Here is an 18,034-nt window from a genome sequence, read left to right on the forward strand (position 1 = left end):
CGGGTCAGACGGGTTCCAGGTCAACCCGTCGGGCCGGGCCGGGTTTTAAAACTATGATTATAAGTATAGTAAATACAATGACACAGGGCATGATAAAAAATCATGTCATAGCCAACAATATATATATATAACAATTTATTAGGTCATGTTATAATATATTATAATATTTTTTTAATTATATTAAATTTATATAATTTTACATTAATCACAAGTATAATTATACGAGATGTCACATACTTGATGTGATAAATTGTCAGTTTATGTTTAACATTTATATTTGAACAATAATTAGAGTGAACATTGCTATAAACATGTTCTGGCATGACACATCATTATTTTTAATTTTAATAACAAAAACAAATTTTAAAAAATAAAAAAATATTATCATAAAAAAATACCCTCTTCCACAGTACAAAACACCGTCTAAATCTAGACTTCCCAGGACGGATAAATTGATAGCATTCATTGATTGCATTCTCATTTGCTTTTCTAGGGAAATAAAGTATTAAATTCCTCTGCATCGAATGAAATCGTAAGAAAGAACATAATGTTTCAACTGTGCCACAACCATCCGATTATTTCAATTGATGAATGCCACTGGGTTCACCAGATTGATTAATGCCACTGGGTTCACGAGATTCTCCAACAGCTAGAAATTACAGTAAAAGGGGGCTTAAAACTTGAAAGCGAAGCCAATAATTGCTAGGCCCTCTGAATTATTATCATGAAAAGGTCCACTGAATTATTGTGGCCTACCTGTCATTATTAGTCTTAATTTAATTTAATTGCTTGTTCAGAACTATCATTTTCCTTGTATGTAATTCAGGAAATTATTGAAAATATTTCTTTGATCTACTTTTAATGTAACAGAAGCAAACCAAACACACACAAGCATGAACACCACAATGTTCTTGGATTCATTAATTTTCTCAAAATTTTTCTGGAGAAATGGGAGAACAAGAAGAGCAGAGCGATCGTTTCAAAGTAGTACAATTAACCCTTAACTTCTTAACCCTTAAAAACATTAACCCCGAAACAAAAGCAAAAATCCATGGTAGGTCTGGCAACTCTCCTTCCCTGGCCTCGTCTCCAAATTACAGCCACACGCACCACGCCTTTACAGATCAAGATTGACATATAAGTGCCCACAATTTTGTTTTGTGTTTTTTTATCTTTAACTGGGACTTAAATCTCAAAATTGGAAATTTAATTTGCTTTTCATATAAAATCAGCTGTTCGATTGTTAAGCAACAGCAACTGTGCCCGTCCGTACAGTCTTGTTAGGGGTAGAATCCTTAGGATCTGATTTCCTGATAGATCTAGAAGAGGAGGATGGCATTTTCCAGCTCTTCTTCTCCGTAGATTGATCTATCTCTATTTGTTCTTGCCTGCACTCCTTGCTACAGAATGGGGTGTTCCCTCTGCATAACAATTTTCAATCCAAGTCAGCAAAACAAGGTCAATAATCATAAGCCCTACCCACACGATGCAAAAACAGTTCACATATTATCTTACCACTCGCAATTCTTCTTACAATTTCAAGAATCCATTAGAGAGAAGGGAGTGGAATTATAAAAACTAACCTGTACATGTAGATGTCGGAGTTGCGACCGAGGGTTTTCCGGCAGAGAAAACAAGCTTCCAGAAAGTGAGGCTTGTGGGAATCCAGGCAACCACTGTAGTAAGACATGATTGATTTCTAACTTCAAAGAAGAAAACCAAAGAGTTTTTTCAACCTCGAGCGTAGTAGTGAAAGTAGAGGAAAAGGCAAGTACGGAGGAAAGCCGTAAGCTCTATGCAAGAAAAGAGGAGGAGAACACTAGACAGGAGCTTGACAGTTTATATAGCGAAAGTCAGGGAGTGGACTTGGTGGGATCTAGTGCATGCAGGAGTAATGTATTATTGTGGTCTGTTACTTTATGACAACCTAGGTCAATTTTGATTGGTCCAAAATAGACTAGATGGGCTGTTCATTTTTGTAGTTTGTTTACGGTAGAGGAAATATCTTTTATTGGTTTTAAAAACCAGCGGCTGATTTCCTGAATCCCTGCTGCGGTGGTGGTATTGAATCCGCTACTGCCTGTCACGGTGCATGCATCTTTCTTTAAAGACACTTTTGTTATCATAATGATTCCATTTTTAGTTCTTAAACATTTGGTACCTAATCTCTACGTATTTCTCAATGCAACCACTGATGGTGATATATTTATTTTCATCCCAAACATATATATATATATATATTCTTCCATGAATCTTTTGAATCATGCACGTTATGTAATGATAAGGAAATTATTATTTTATTTTTATTTCGAGTTTAAATTAAAAAAACCATGTATAAAAAAGAAATTTTTAAAAACACTTATTTAAACATATATAAAAAATATTTTGATCATTACATACAAGAGACTAAAACCTTATTAGGGAATTTTCTGCCCGTTAAAACTTAAATTCGAAAACATATTAGGGCATGGAAACATAATTTCATTATTCTCATAGGACTAGATTGTAATACATTTTGCGTACACTTCTCATGATTTCTCTAGACAAACCAGGGACCACATTCATTACGCAAGTCGTTCTCTTCCACCAAGGACTCGAGTGTTAGTAGGCCCCACGGTCCAATAAACAACAATAAAGTTAACTAGGAGCTGCGTCGACACCGGCCCCACAAGAAACCAACAAATGTTAAAAGGGCCCCACGTGGGCTCAGCTTCAAGTTGGCTCGACTTCCTAGGGACCATGTATTTCGGGCCCACAACAGCTGCCCGTGTGCAACGGGCAATTGCCTCCCTGACGTTACTCTGTACACGTGCGCGCTGTTTGTGTATCCAGCGCAGCACATATCATTACTCGCCATGGCACGTGGCACGTTATTATAAAAAGAAAGTTGGCTTGTTTGTACGTTCTCAAGGTCATCTAAATCTACGGTGAAGATTGTGCCATGATAGAGGCTCCATTATTGAGGGGTGGTGCCACTTTGGGTTTCCCTGCAAAGAACATGGTGTGTATTAAAATGACTGGTGAGGTTGTGATCTAGAGAGGTTGAGTTTATGTGTTCTTGGACTGGTTTCTCAATTATTGTGATGGTTTTGTCTGTGTATTTTAATATTTCTCAAGTTGAATTTGTTAGAAGAGTAATTCAATTTGAACATGTGGTGTTTGCTTATCAGAATTGGTGGGGAATACATGAGCGCGGAAAGTTGTTACTTTTTTAATTTTTATTGTATTTTAAAATTATTTTTTTCACCTGTTATTAAACTCAGCCTTAAATATAATTCTTATTGCACATAGAATTAATCTACATCAATATTAAAATAATGATGCTATTTTAATTTATATAAAAAAACTTAAAAAGACATTTTCTTGTGTAATATTCTTTAATTAAATTTGATATTAACCGAGTTATAAAATTACTTGTCACGTCAATCATTAAAATAAATTAAATTTTAAGTTTATTTTTTTAACCCAGTTTTTTTAACTATTATTTTTTTAATAGTTATGATTTGTTTAGGTTAATCAGTGGAGCCAGGTTTAATAGTTATGATTTGTTTAGGTTAATCATTTTTTTTGCCATAAAAAAACAGCAAGGACAACAATAATTGACCCTCATTCTCAGATTAACAGAGTGTAGATATACCAAGGGTGTGTTTTAAATGTAATTTCATAATTTTTAATTTAATTGTACTTTCAACCTGCACGCATGAACTTTTTTATATTATGGTGAAAGAATTAACAAAATCCTTCTAGATAAGGGTTTTTGGACTTTGAATCAGTGACTCATGATCCTGTCAATGATTACAAGAGTTTTTGTACGGATTTCACATATCTGGTTAAAATAATGAAAAAATTATTATACTTGGACGTTCTTGAACACAGACATGTGAGGAAAATTGGAGTTTGAATTAATGGATGATTGGTAAGTATGATCCATAAGTTAAATTGGTTGTTTACGTTTCATTTATTATACAGGAGAAAAAAACACAAAACCAGGACAAAAAATTCAAAAATTAAGAAATTATAAGAAAATATTGAAGAAGCTTATTTGATAATATAATTATATTCGTTTCAAAAATAATTTTTTGTATTAAAATATATATTAATATTCTTTTTATTTTTTAAAAATTATTTTTAATATTACCATGTCAAAATAATTTAAAAATATTAAAAATATATTATTTAAAAGTAAATAAAAAATAAAAAAAATAATTTTTTTATAAAAATACAAAAACAAACAATCCGCTTAAATAAAGAAAAAAAGAGAAATTTTTTTAAAAAAATCTACCCATAAATAACTGCAAAGACAGAGGACAATTTAAATTTAATTGGACTTGATAGGTTAATTTAAAAATTAATTCAATTAATATTTTATATAAAAAAACAAGATTATACAGGTTAAGACAAGGCAGTAGTTGATTTTTTTATTTAAAAAACTTTGTTTTAACTTATAAAAAATTAAAATGATATATTAACCTAGGTTACTAGGGAGCCACTGACAAGAGTCATCATAGGGCGGCCAGGTTCCGCGAAACATGTTTTTAAAAGCCATCCTCGCCCACAGACAAGGTTTGATGAAAGGGGCATGCATGCATCTATATTCTACATAACCCATCATGGATTCAATATTCTGACAGGAAAAATCAATGGTACGAGGGTTCTAATTTAAAGATAGAAACAAAAACAAAAATAAAAATAAAAATAAACGAGTGTTGTCATGGTTTTGATCTAGGGTGGTTGAGCTCGCATGTGATTATTAGATTGGATGCCAATTACTATATGATTATTTCGAGTGAATCTCGACAACATGTGAGTTGAATTTGTCTAGGAAATTAAACAATTAATTCAATCTTTACATGTTGTTTTTACTTGTGTTGGAAACTCCGAACTCCATGTCATGGTGATGAAGATAGCGTTTAAAAATACAGGTCAATATAGATTTTTGAAATATTTAATTTTTTATATAATTTAGATTATTTTAATGTATTAATTTTAAAAATAATTTTAAAAAATAATTATAACTACATTTTCAAACAAATTCGAAATATATCTTGTGACATCATAGATTTAACTTATCAATCAAATTTATTTGAGACAATTTTTTTTATAAAAAAAATAAAGTAATTTTATTTTAAATATTGTTTAAAAAACCAAATTTAATTTAATTAATTAATTAAATCATGAGATGATCTATTAAATCAATTTTTTATGTTGTAATTCAGAATTAAATTTATTAAATTTTAATTTAATTTATCAAATCAAATCGGGTTTAGTAATCATAAGTGTGAGACTATTTCCTTGTTTGCATCTACAAATATGTTCTCATCCAAATCAAATCAAACATTAAAACGTTTGTATGTTTTTTTTCATAGAAATAAATCCAGCATGGGCACATGAATGGTTGGCAAAATGCATGGATTATAAACAGAACATAACTCTTTTTTATATATGCCGGAAAAGGGGGGAAAAAGAACTTAGATATGCTTGTAAGTGCTTGATAGAAAAATAAAGAAGAAAGATAGACGGTGATCGTAATCTTTTATTTTCAATATACTACATTAAATTTTATTGCATTTCATCAGCATATCTAGCTTATTTCAGACCCAAAGCACTATTAACTTGTTAAATAAGTACCTCCAATGAATCGATGCCAAGTCAATGTATTCGATTCATTCTCTGTGGACTCCATTGTCATGGAAAAGGAGCTGGCAGGGAAAGCCATCTTGCCATTTTTATTATCTTCCCATTGCTTTACAGAAAGTTGCAAATCACAAGTGATTTCATTGCTTTACAGCAAGCTGCATATCACAAGTGATTTCGGAAGGGGGTGTTATTCTAGCGATTAAGAAATCTGCATATCATAAGTGATTTCGGAATGGGAAGACAATCACAAATCCCGAACAAGATTAATCTTATTATTTAAAAGGATATAAGGATATCTGGATAAAAACAAAAAAATAAAAGTATATTATAATTGTTTTTCTAGCCTAACTAAAATATGTGTAATCATGAACCGGAAAAAAAAAGTTAAAAAAAATATGTAAAGTATGGTTTTTTTTTTAATCAAAGTTTTAAAAGAGAATTTATAGTACAATCCAATTAAAATTACAGTGTATGTTAATCAATCAAATATTTTTAAAATTATAACAAGTATAAAATTCAGTTTCAGTCACACAACACCATAAAAATCAACCTTAATAGTAAAATCTAGACAATCTTTAATAATAATTGCTTTTATTTATTGGTAAAGGTCTGATTCATCCTGATAAATCTTAATGTATTTGTCATTTATATTACCATTTGTATTGGAATAAAAAGGAGGAGATCAATGAAAATTATTTTTTCTTTGTTCTGAAATCATAGGATAAATTACAAGAACCGTTTTCATATATCATTACACTAGAGGGATCGTTTATAAATTTAAAAAAATATGGTATTAAAAATGTCTATATTTTTTTGAAAAATGTATAAAATCCTATTTGTGTACCCGAATCGTCTTTAATATTTTAAAGTAAAAAATTTTAAACACGAGGGATGTTTTGGATATAAAAAAAATGCAATATTCTTTTAATTTGGACGGCCCGTATAATTACACAATATCCAAGAAGATTATAGTTACCCTTTCCTTACTTGTCGAAAGCCAGCACTTAAACAAGTTCTGTCCGTGATTTTATTTATTTTTGAAGAGGCTCCTGCGATACTCGAGACCAGGTCAATATGGCTGGGTCATTCTCTATGGTCTGAAATTGGCACGAGAGAAGGCTGGGAATGAAAGCCACTTTGCTTTTGTATTTATTTTCCTTTTATTGATGGACGAAAAGCTCCTTGTCATGCCGTGGCCCACGTGACATTTGCTTTTTAGCGTCTCTTTTTCTCAAGTTCTTCGGCTTTTTTAATATAAGAAGTTCTCAGTTAAAAAGTGCATGGAAGCATCGCTAAAGAGCCTGGAAGCATCGCCATCGGCTAACCGGCTTTTTATGACGGGCAAAAGAAGACCTCTCGGCTTTTTAATATCATATCATCTCATGATATGATCCCAGCTCATGAAGATATGAAGCCCACGAAGAGCACCACTACCTTTAAAAAATCAAATTTTTAAGAAACACAGCGTTTCCAAACGGTCACTTTCCGAAGCACAAGCGAGTTCTTCGCCAGACGTTATTTATGCTTGCTGAGACATATGAGGTAGGGTGATAAGCCAAACCTGCCTGACTTGTAAGCAAAACAAGGCCAAGGAGGCCATTAACTTCACCTCTTGATGTGTTGGGAGGGGCTCCAACGCAGTATTCTTGAGTCTTCTACTACTGAACCAATGCTGTTTAACTCTTTGAGCACCAGATAAATCAATTCACGTATTATTCACCAATTTCCCATTCAGCTAATAAGTAGAGAAATAAAAACGTTGAAAAGCAATGTTCAGCTTGAGGTGATCAATTTGCACGTCAACAAGCCAGACTTTAAAAAGAAAACATGCAGCATGACTAAATCAAGGGTCTCGTAGAAGGACTGCAAGCATAAAATTAGCCTGTGAGAGCAGCATTGAGAGCACTATGCACATCAACTCCAATTTGAGCTTCAGCTTTCTCCAAGTCAGTTGAGGCCGAGCTTAGCTTCTGGGTGAACTCTGTGAGACCCTTCTGAACTAGGCTGGAGTCAATTTGATCAAGGGGCGCAGCCTCAACAGCAACTATATCAGCCATCGAGTTGGCATGGATGAATGCAAAGCCACTGCTAACAAAATACTTCTTCACTTCATTTCCTTCATGCACTGATAGTACCCCAGGTTTCAATTCTGTAATTGTTGATACATGTCCCGGAAGAACACCCATCTGCCCAGTTGATGCTGGAATTATGACCATGTCGACCTGAACAAAGATGTCAAGGCAAGTAAGAATTCTGATGGCCAGGAATGTTCATTAGTTACCTGATTTCAGCTTAAGGACAATAGCCTATCAATATTTTTCATCCTCTCATGCTCAGGCTTTTGAAGATACCCATGGTGGCATCTACACATTGCGCAACCATGTAAGCATACCAAAATCAGGCCGGTGATTTTATTTTTTTTTGTGGTGGACAGCAGGACAGTTCTATTTCTCTAGGTACTTTGTAAACAGCATCTCAAACACGGAACAGGTAGCCAAGGGCTGCAATAAGAAACCGGTACTACATGGCAGCATTCATTTTCTAGCCAACTTTTCAGACAATAACACAATTAACAATTCCCTCTTCTGCAACAAAGACCTTTGTGTACTCTTAACTTAGCTAGAAAAGGAAAGGATCCCCTACAGCTAAAAGATGTGGCATAGTGTAGCTATAATAGCAAAAAAGAGATGGTCCTATGCAGCAGAGTTGAGTACCCTTTTAGTTTGCAGCTCAGAGAGGTTATCACCCTCCCCTCTGTGTGTGTGTATGGTAAAAACAAGAAAAATGCTTTAACAAAGTTGCTCCTGTGGTCCTACCCACTGAAGCAAGTTCAAATTTCAAATTCTCTGTCAAATAAAGGATCAGATAACCAGCTCTTTTCCTCACTAACAGAGAGAATAATTCCTGAAAAGGCTAGGGTTGGAAACGGGGTATTTCCCCACCCATTATTGGAATATGAGCTAGGCAGGGTCCTACTTTTGGAATATTACCATATCTTTATCTGCTATTCAAGGTCAAATGGAAGAATCCAAAAACCAGAAGGCATGTCTTTCATCATACTTAAGCTGAAATTTTGGTTTTCAAATTTTGAAAAGAAAGTAAAATTCAAGCACTCTTTTACCGCTAAGATATAATCTTGATTGTTTAAAAAAGGAGTAAAAAATAGAAATTATTTATCAATATGAACTCTATTAAATTTGTCAGGTTTTTAATCTATGAGGGTGTTCGGGAGTGTAGTAGCAGCTGTTTTTCAAAGTTTTTTTCGCTTGGAAATGCATCATAACAATATTTTTTTTAAAATTCATTTTTGAAATCAGCACATCAAAACAATCTAAAAACATAAAAAAATAATTTTAAGCAAAAAAAATATTTTTTTGGGAAACACGGTTTCTACCGTGTTCCCAAATGAGCCCTATGTGCAAAAGGAACTGGAATAAAACAATCATGGAAGAGGAGTGAAAAGGGGCTCCATGAGTACCTAGGATTAAAAGGGAGAAAAGCACACTCAAAGAAATGATCACAATAATGGCAAGGAGATAAATTAAGATCTAAGGATGGCAGGCTTCCTCACAGCAAAAAAGAAATTCGTACAACAAAGTCTATTATTTTTTGTAGGTTCCCAGCAGTGCAATTATAAGCTACAAGAAGAGAAGAGAAGAGAAGATAAATGCATGCATTAAGCTTGGGAGGCATAAGCTGATGTTCAATGAAAAAGAAAATTGTGTTAACTGACCACAAATATTCACGTGACTATAGTGGGTGGAGCAGCAACATGATGGAAACATGCCAAAAATTCCTGCAGAAACATGTATGAAGTATGCAGTTGCGTGGATTTTATTCAGAGTTCAGTCAGAAAAATGCACAATTAATTTACCAGTTTTGGTTGTAAACAAAGATTGGAGATCCTAGGAAGATGTAATAGGTTATGTAGCTTCAAATCAATCTTCGATGCTTCAAAACAAAACAAACTAAAAAATGAGATCAAAGCAAATACAGAAGTGTAAATCACGTGGCCTAGATTCATGTGCTTGGAATATTTGGCCACAAAGTGTCCGGAGAGCATGAAGTAAGAGTCAGTCAGTAAGCTTGGAGAATGAAGCAACTGGTCCAAACCAGTTCTTCAACAGTTTGTTCCAAAGCAGACAGAATCACAATAACCTAACTAGTCATACCCACTGACAATCATTCTGTTTCTTAAGAATGAAAATATTTATTGTTGAGAGTTATCATTAAAGACGCATCCTCAAGCCTGTCCAAACAATCACAGAATAGATTTTCAAGACCAAAGGAGCTCTCCTAAGTCATGAGATGATATACATAAAAATACTAATTTTCAAACTTTATAAATTATGGAACATCAGAGATATATCCTTTTCGTGAACTTCTATTGTTGTGTGCAATGTTCCTATCAATTTCAGTTTCAATCCAATCATTATGGCATGGTTCCACTTTTTCAGACATGATATATAGCAGGATCATTGGCATGCCTTTCCCTGAGACGTTATCAACACAAATAGGATGTGAAACACTAGTGAATCTTGTTAGAGTTGATTCTAGGGTGTAACTAAGCTGCAGATGTAATATATCCCATCTTCAACCCAATAATATACCAGCAACGATCAACAAAAGCAAGAATTTCACAATGCTAAAAGAAATCTTGCAAACCATTGATATCTTAAAAAACAAAATGCACACCCTGCAAGTCCCTCAAGCCATACGAAGCTCAGCCTCCTGTATTTACACTTACACGGTGCATTGGTATAAAATCTAGAACAAACGCTCATCCCCGGTTATCTTATTTTATAAAAAATATTGGCTCGATTACTTCAGTAGTAGAATGCTTCGAATCATATCGAGAACCAAACAACCAGCAAGATGGGCAATTTCCAAAACCAAAAATGCAGACTCCACCACATAACCACAAATTCCAAAATGCATCAAATTCACCAGATTTATAAAAAAAAAAAACAAGCAAAAGGCAGACATCTTTAAGCCCGGATAAAGGGAAAAAACACCTCTTATTTTATCATCAACACTCTATCAATCACTGCAATATAGAAAAATTGCTTCGGATCACATCAAAATCCAACCAGCCAAAAATTCCGAAATGCGTCAAAATCACCAAATTTATCAACAACCAAACAAAAAGCACACATTTTTAACCCCGGATGGAAAAAAATACGCACCTCTTTACCAGAAATCTCAGAAGCATAAGGAAGTACGAAGTTAACAGTAAGCTTAGAAGGGATAGCAGAAGGAGTTGGAGGCCGAGGTTGCATGAAAGAAAGTGGAGTCTTTGGTGGGTCCAAGTTTGGTGCCACTTTTTTCCACGCCTCCGCAAATGTTGAGTCAATTGTTTGTGCTGCTGGGAGGCCAGTGGAGAAGAGTCGAGCCCGAATGTTTCGGGCTAAGATTCCGGTGGTGGCTCGGCGAAACATGGTTGCTGTTCTTGAGGGGTCGCTCGGCTATTGCAAGGTCGGAGTTGAGGGGTGGTGGGGTGGTGTTTTGGTGGGTTGCAGTGGAAATGAGAAACGGGGTGATGGGGGATAAATTACGGGCTCGGGGTGTTTTGTTGGGCCTGTTAATGAGGTAACATTCGTTCGTCGTGGAATGTTTGCATAAAAAATACAATTACAATTTACAAAAATTATACTAAAATAATTTACAACTAATATACTAAAATGGAAGGCAGAATTAAAACACCTTGTAAGAATATGGTAGCTCCACGTTCATTGTCTCTCTTTGTAATAAATTAAATATTCATTTTACATGACTAAACAAAATAAAAAATAAAAAAAAGCCTTATTTCATTGACTTTGGTTTAATTATTGATCTTTAAAGTGAATTTAGAGTGTTAAAGGGTAAAAACATGTGTTTATTAAAAACTTTAAGATGTTGTGAATTTATTTAAAGGTAAAAACTGGTTAAAAATTGAATTTTGAGAATTTTAAAACTTATATCTTGATTTTTTCAATCACAAAAAAAAAACATATCTTTGAAGTAAAAATTGAGTTTATTTTCAAAGTTTTTTCCAGTCGTTTATTTTAATTGTTTTTTGTTTTTATTCAAAAGAATCACACTGTTAATGAAACAATTATTTTAAATGAAAAAATGAATAAAATGGAATTTTAGTTAAAAATTACAATTATTTTTTTATAAATATCTATTTTAATCATTATATAATTAAATAAAAATAAATTTCAAAAAATCACCCGGGTTGCTCGGCACTGCTATATTCCACTTGATGGTTTATAGGCCCTGCCAAGCATAGGTAGAATGAATTCCAAGGCCCAGTTTAAAACTACTCTGTATTTCATAAGGCGTTTGGGTTTTCTTGTAATGAAATTAATTTATCGTAAAACACTCAACAGCCCATCCATGCAATGGATTCAGTTCAGGGAAAAAGAAAAGAAAAAAAAGGAAAGGAAGAAAGACGAAAGACCTGCTAGCTAAAAAGAACACAATCATATCGAGTTCCTGTCTTCGTGTCCCAGTTTCTGTCTTCAATGGAAGATCAAAGAAAACCTGAAAAAAACAAAACATCAACAACCTCAAATCTCTTATGGTTCTTTGGCGTATCAACATGTGTAAAACTCCTATTAATCCCATCATACCATAGCACGGATTTTGAGGTCCATAGAAACTGGCTAGCTATAACACATTCACTCCCTCTCGATCAATGGTACATTGACAAAACCAGTCCTTGGACTCTTGATTACCCGCCTTTCTTTGCTTATTTTGAATACATCATCTCCTTTTTTGCTCACTTACTTGACCCAGAAATTGTAGACCTTGAAAAGGGACTCGATTATAAGGCAGAGAGTGTGGTTTTATTTCAGAGATTGAGTGTGATGGTTTTTGATTTGGTTCTTTTATATGGGGTTTATAGATTGAGCAAGAATTTTTCTATGGGGTTTAAAGAGAGAGTTTTGATGTGGGTTTTGGTTGTTTGGTCACCTGGGCTAGTGATTGTAGATCACATGCATTTTCAGTATAATGGATTCCTGCTAGGGTTGTTGATGATGTCGATTTCGTATTTGATGGAAGGGAGGGATTTGATGGGTGGGTTCATTTTTGCTGTTTTGTTGTGTTTTAAGCATTTGTTTGCTGTGGCCGCTCCTGTTTATTTTGTTTATTTGTTGAGGCATTATTGTTGGAAAGGATTTGTTAAGGGTTTCTGGAGGATTTCGGTTCTGGGAGCTGTTGTTGTTGCTGTTTTTGCTGCTGCTTATGGTCCCTTTGTTTATCACGGGCAGGTAATTCCTGGTTCCTATGATTCTAGTTCTTGTAAAAATTTAGTCAACACCAGATACTGTTTTTATAGCTGTTTTCATACCCTGGTATAACTGTTAGAGAGAGTGAGAGACTGATGCAGTTATATTGTTTTTACAATTTTTGTGGTTCTTATGTCACATTTTGTTTGATTGTTTCTTTCTTTCTTTCCTCTTTTGGTATCTAGGAGACCTAAAGGTCTTGTGATCCCAAACCCCACCATCCCATACCCAAGAGCTTTCCACGACTCGAACACAGGACATGCTCAATGAGCTATCTGGGTACCAGCAAGCCACAACTTGTGGTGGTGTTTGATTATATCTTAATGTGAAATCATCATAAATGCGATTTTGTTTGTGATCAAACATAGTTGAAGATGAGGATTTGCTAAAAAGACCACTTGCATTTGTTCGTATGTATAAGCACTGAAATGAAGATGGAGTTTATACATCCACTCCACTGTCAGGCTTATTCAATCTGTGTTCCTAATGCACACACTTGACAATTACTTGCTTGAGCTATCAGAAGAGATTCTAATAAACGCAGCAAATTTAAACTGCTGTCACTGATGTTTTGAATATGCAGCGACTAGCATCTTGGTAGTAGACATGGTGCTTTTATCAACATATATAAGTTGTTTTCTGTGTTATTATTGTGCACTTAAGCGACTTCTCTTTCTAGCTCAAACTCACAATAACACTTGTGTTCACACAAATGATCTTCGTAGGTTTATGGTAGTGGTTGATAGTTGATAACTAACTGCTGAAAGTCATAAACTATCTCTTGTATTACTTCTGCTTAGCGTATTCATTATATAACTCATACTTTGCAGATGCAACAAGTCATCAGCCGCATGTTTCCTTTTGGAAGGGGACTTTGCCATGCATACTGGGCCCCGAACTTTTGGGTGTTTTACATTATATTAGATAAAGGGCTCGCTTTCTTACTCAAAAAACTTGGGCTGAACATCCCAGTACCGGCAGCCTCTTTCACTGGTGGGCTAGTAGGGGATTCGTCACCATTTGCTATACTGCCTCAGGTAATTTTGCAGAATATTATTGACGATGGAAACGATGTTGATTTCATTAACCCCAAGTGACATGGTGACATATATCTAGCAAGGTGCTTCATTTCTTACAATTGATTTCAACAAGTTGGTGGCTCTTATCATTCACGGATCAGCATCAGCTCAGCTATAGCATATAATTGATTCTTGCTTGATTTGGAAAAATACGACCTGGCAATGGAAGAAGCTGGCATGTTCCCATCTTCGTCGTCCATGGCATGCCTACTGGATGAACAGTTCTGTCGAACATATTTGAATTGATTAAATAATGATTTTATTTACAGTACTAGGAGATTGATTTTAACTCTAGAACATAGTTAATTTGGTTATTTTTCTTATTTTATTTTCTAGCTGCTGCTAGATGTAATTTCATATATCTAAAGTTAATCACATGGCAGGTCACCCCCTTGACAACATTCATTATGGTCCTGCTTGCCTTATCTCCATGTCTTATCAAGGTCTGGAAGAATCCTCAGCCACGATCAGTCGCTAGATGGATAGCTTATGCTTATATGTGTGGCTTTTTGTTTGGGTGGCATGTTCATGAAAAAGCATCACTCCACTTTGTCATTCCTTTAGCAATTGTCGCTGGAAACAGTTTGGAGGATGCAAGGCATTATTTCTTGCTTTCTATAGGTATGCTGAATTGTACATTATTTTCAAAACTTTCTAAATAAACATGGTCTTGGTAGCAATAATTATATGAGAGATTTGAGGCAATTGTGGTAGAATTGGGTTTGGAAATTTAAGCGGTTATATGGGATTTATTTTTGGATTGAATTCCAAACTTCTGTATGTACTGGAAAGGTTGAATTCCCATACCCCATAAACCCGTTGTCCAAACCCCAAAACATCACACTTGCTTGTGCAGCCATATTTCGTTGCACTTGGATAAATTCCTCTAGCTTCTCCTGTTTTAGAGATATGTTTGTTGTTTGGTTTTTGTTTGCTCAGATTATTTGCCAAGAGCAGCCGATACAAGATGAAAATGAGAAGGCTTCCGCAAGAATAAATCCTGAACAAGCATGAAACCTAATTCTGTTTGTGCTGTTTGTCAGTGTTGTAATTGCAGAAAGACCTTTTTTTTAACAGACTGAATGCATTTTTGCACGGGCTAACTGAATAAATCAAGGGAAATTAATTTTGAGCATTAGAAAATGCGAGCATGAAGCAGGGCCAGCCATATTTAGAGTGGTTTCAGTTTCAATTGTAATTGTCGGTTCATGCTTTCCGTTTTTATATGCTGATTCTGTTCATTCTTCTTTATGTCTAATGCAGTGTCTTGCTACTCGTTGTTTCCCCTTCTATATGAAGCCCAAGAGTATCCAATCAAAGTGCTGTTGCTGCTGTTACATTCAGTTCTGATGTGGCAGAGCTTTTCTGCACTGTTCACCAAGGATGCAACAGCCAAAGCAGTAGTTTCAGCAAAGAAAACAGACAGACAGGTGGGTTTGAAGGGAAGTTCCAGTGATGTTGTCGAAAAAGGAGGATTCCATATCGGATGGATTGGAAGGTGTTACCTGTGTGGTCTGCTGGTTGTTGAGATTTGGGGTCAGTTTCTGCACCCTTACCTTCTCGGACATAAGCTTCCTTTTGTACCACTTCTATTAATTTCTATATATTGTGCACTGGAAATTATGTACTCATGGATATGGCAGCTAAGACAGATTATGGTATCTACCTGACTCGTGATCCCTCAAGTAGACAACAAATTTTGTGGCTTGACATTTCAGTGTTTCTGTTAGAAAACTTGTGTTGTGTTGGAATGTATACCAACTTAGACAAGCGTAAAGTCTCTTAAGGTTACTCTGTTTCTTGTTGACTCGGAGCCTGTGTCGGTATTTGTACAATGTGGTTTGAAAAATTTTAGGCACTCTTTTGGGAGTGCGGTTTGATGTTTTTTTAAAAAATTTGATTTTTTTGAAAATTTCAATTAATATTTGTTATATTTTTTAATATTTTTCGTTTAAATATGCTAAGTAATGTTATAAATAAAAAAAATATTATTTTAATATATTTTTAAATAAAAATTATTATGCACAGTAATTACAAACAGAGGGAGGTTGCCAGATGATTTCATGAGTTTTTGTAAGCTGTTAGAGTATATGATAAGCTCAAGCTTTTTAACCTAGATTTTAGGATAACATTTGGTTACTGTATATTATGATTTTTTTGGTTCTAAAATAAGAAGATTTACTTCAAAATCATTTTAAAGACATTTATTTTCTATTGTTATTTTATTTTTCAACCAAAAATACTTATATTGCTTTTGCATTTATTAATAAAAAATAAGTCGTGTTGCATTTAATGTTCGGACATAAATTATTATGGATTAAAATTATGGATTTTTTCTATATTTTCAATTTGATTCTTTAACTCTCTCTGTTTCGTATGATTGAGCCTTTTTTGATATAAATTAATATCTAATTGCATATATTTTTTGAAAGAGAGGATTGGGTTAAAAACAGTAAAAAAAGTGGTGGCTTCGAATATTTTTGGATTAGATTGATTTTGATTTTTTGATTTTTTTAAGATAATTGATGGGTCTATCCAGATGTTTATGGTATCTTCTAAACATCTTGGATTCAAAATAGGTTCTTAAGAAAAACAAATCAAGCCCTTATTTTTTCTAGACGTCCTAGAATATGTAGAAACTAGACAATGCATCATTTATTGTTTTTATAAAACTCCCATTTATTTTTAATGTCCAAACACGTTGCGCTAGTAGGTTCATTCGCCTTGGTTCTTTTTAGTTTTTTTTATTATTATTATTGCTATTTTTTAGTTAAGTTTAAAAAATTTTAATAAAAAAATTATTGAATCTAATTGAATCCGAGTCATGTCACAAGTTTGACTAGTTAATTCGTAATATCCCTTTCCAAGTTTTTCAATTCATTATTAAAAATATTAACTCGGATCAATATAAAAATAAAAATAATTATCATTATTTTAAATTTTTACTTGGAGATTAATCCAGGATAAAACTCAGGCTATGAATAAGAAAAATTAACTTAAGTTGATCTGAACCAAAATAAAAATAACTATTGTTATAATTTTAAAAACTGTCTTGATAATTAACTTGGAGTAGGGTTTGAGTTACTGAAAAAATATAAAAAAATAATGGATTTTTAACCTATGTTTTATTTTCAATCGATCGGATCACAGGTTAACTTGAATTTTTTATTGTGTCAAATCAAGTTAATTCTATCTTTATTTTTTTAAAACTCATAATAGTTTAGACTTTGAATTAGTCGGGTTCCAAACACGTTGCGCTAGTAGGTTCATTTGCCTTGGTTCTTTTTAGTTTTTTTTTTATTATTATTATTGCTATTTTCTAGTTAAGTTCGAAAAATTTTAATAAAAAAGTTATTGAATCTAATTGAATCCGAGTCATGTCGCAAGTTTGACTAGTTAATTCGTAATATCCCTTTCCAAGTTTTTCCATTCATTATTAAAAATATTAACTCAGACTAATATAAAAATGAAAATAATTATTATTGTTTTTAAATTTTACTTAGAGATTAATCCAGAATAAAACTCGGGCTATAAATCAGAAAAGTTAACTTAAGTTGATCTGAACCAAAATAAAAATAAAAATAATTATTATTATAATTTTAAAAACTGTCTTGATAATCGACTTGGAGTAGGGTTTAAGTTACTGAAAAAATATAAGAAAATAATGGATTTTTGACCTATGTTTTATTTTCAATCGACCGGATCACAAATTAACTTGAATTTTTTATTATGTTAAATCAAGTTAATTCTATCTTTGTTTTTTTTAAACTCATAACAGTTTAGACTTTGAATTAGTCGGTTCCTGTATTTAGCAAATTTTATAATCTAATTCAAAGCATACAAAAATGCAAGACAATATAATTATTTGTCCATTTCTTCTAGTCCAGCCTTGCCCAATCCAATCTAATCAAATATTATCTAAGCACTACTTTGTAATCTTAAATGTACAATTGTCATTTTATATGCAATTCATGCATTGTTAATTTAAAAATGTGTTATTTGATAACATGGTCCAACTCAAATTTCATCTATGATTGATTTTCC

General features: G+C 33.4%; 3 protein-coding genes and 1 long non-coding RNA gene across 4 annotated transcripts; 1 reads left to right on the forward strand and 3 right to left on the reverse strand.

Annotated features, from left to right (window-relative positions):
• Positions 1 to 894: 894 nt before the first annotated feature.
• LOC105131466 (uncharacterized) lies at positions 895 to 1,823 on the reverse strand. Its single transcript, XM_011034463.1, has 2 exons — positions 1,584 to 1,823; positions 895 to 1,421 (listed from the first exon to the last, which is right to left on the reverse strand). Exons 1-2 carry the CDS (start codon positions 1,688 to 1,690, stop codon positions 1,244 to 1,246), a joined length of 285 nt encoding a protein of 94 aa, XP_011032765.1. The 5' UTR covers positions 1,691 to 1,823; the 3' UTR covers positions 895 to 1,243.
• A 5,507-nt stretch (positions 1,824 to 7,330) lies between these two features.
• LOC105131459 (ATP synthase subunit delta', mitochondrial-like) lies at positions 7,331 to 11,204 on the reverse strand. The gene is made up of 2 exons (XM_011034450.1): positions 10,824 to 11,204; positions 7,331 to 7,859 (listed from the first exon to the last, which is right to left on the reverse strand). The coding sequence occupies exons 1-2, from the start codon at positions 11,073 to 11,075 to the stop codon at positions 7,515 to 7,517; spliced, it is 597 nt and encodes a 198-aa protein (XP_011032752.1). The 5' UTR covers positions 11,076 to 11,204; the 3' UTR covers positions 7,331 to 7,514.
• On the reverse strand, positions 9,007 to 10,817 carry LOC105131454 (uncharacterized). The gene is made up of 2 exons (XR_843439.1): positions 9,512 to 10,817; positions 9,007 to 9,433 (listed from the first exon to the last, which is right to left on the reverse strand). It is a non-coding gene; the product is annotated as an uncharacterized LOC105131454 (long non-coding RNA).
• A 794-nt stretch (positions 11,205 to 11,998) lies between the features above and the next one.
• Positions 11,999 to 15,797, forward strand: LOC105131488 (ALG6, ALG8 glycosyltransferase family). The gene is made up of 4 exons (XM_011034491.1): positions 11,999 to 12,893; positions 13,742 to 13,948; positions 14,374 to 14,611; positions 15,254 to 15,797. Exons 1-4 carry the CDS (start codon positions 12,144 to 12,146, stop codon positions 15,658 to 15,660), a joined length of 1,602 nt encoding a protein of 533 aa, XP_011032793.1. The 5' UTR covers positions 11,999 to 12,143; the 3' UTR covers positions 15,661 to 15,797.
• Positions 15,798 to 18,034: the final 2,237 nt, after the last annotated feature.

Source organism: Populus euphratica, unplaced genomic scaffold (assembly GCF_000495115.2).
Source record: "Populus euphratica unplaced genomic scaffold, PopEup_1.0 scaffold2.1, whole genome shotgun sequence".
Taxonomy (NCBI): domain Eukaryota; kingdom Viridiplantae; phylum Streptophyta; class Magnoliopsida; order Malpighiales; family Salicaceae; genus Populus; species Populus euphratica.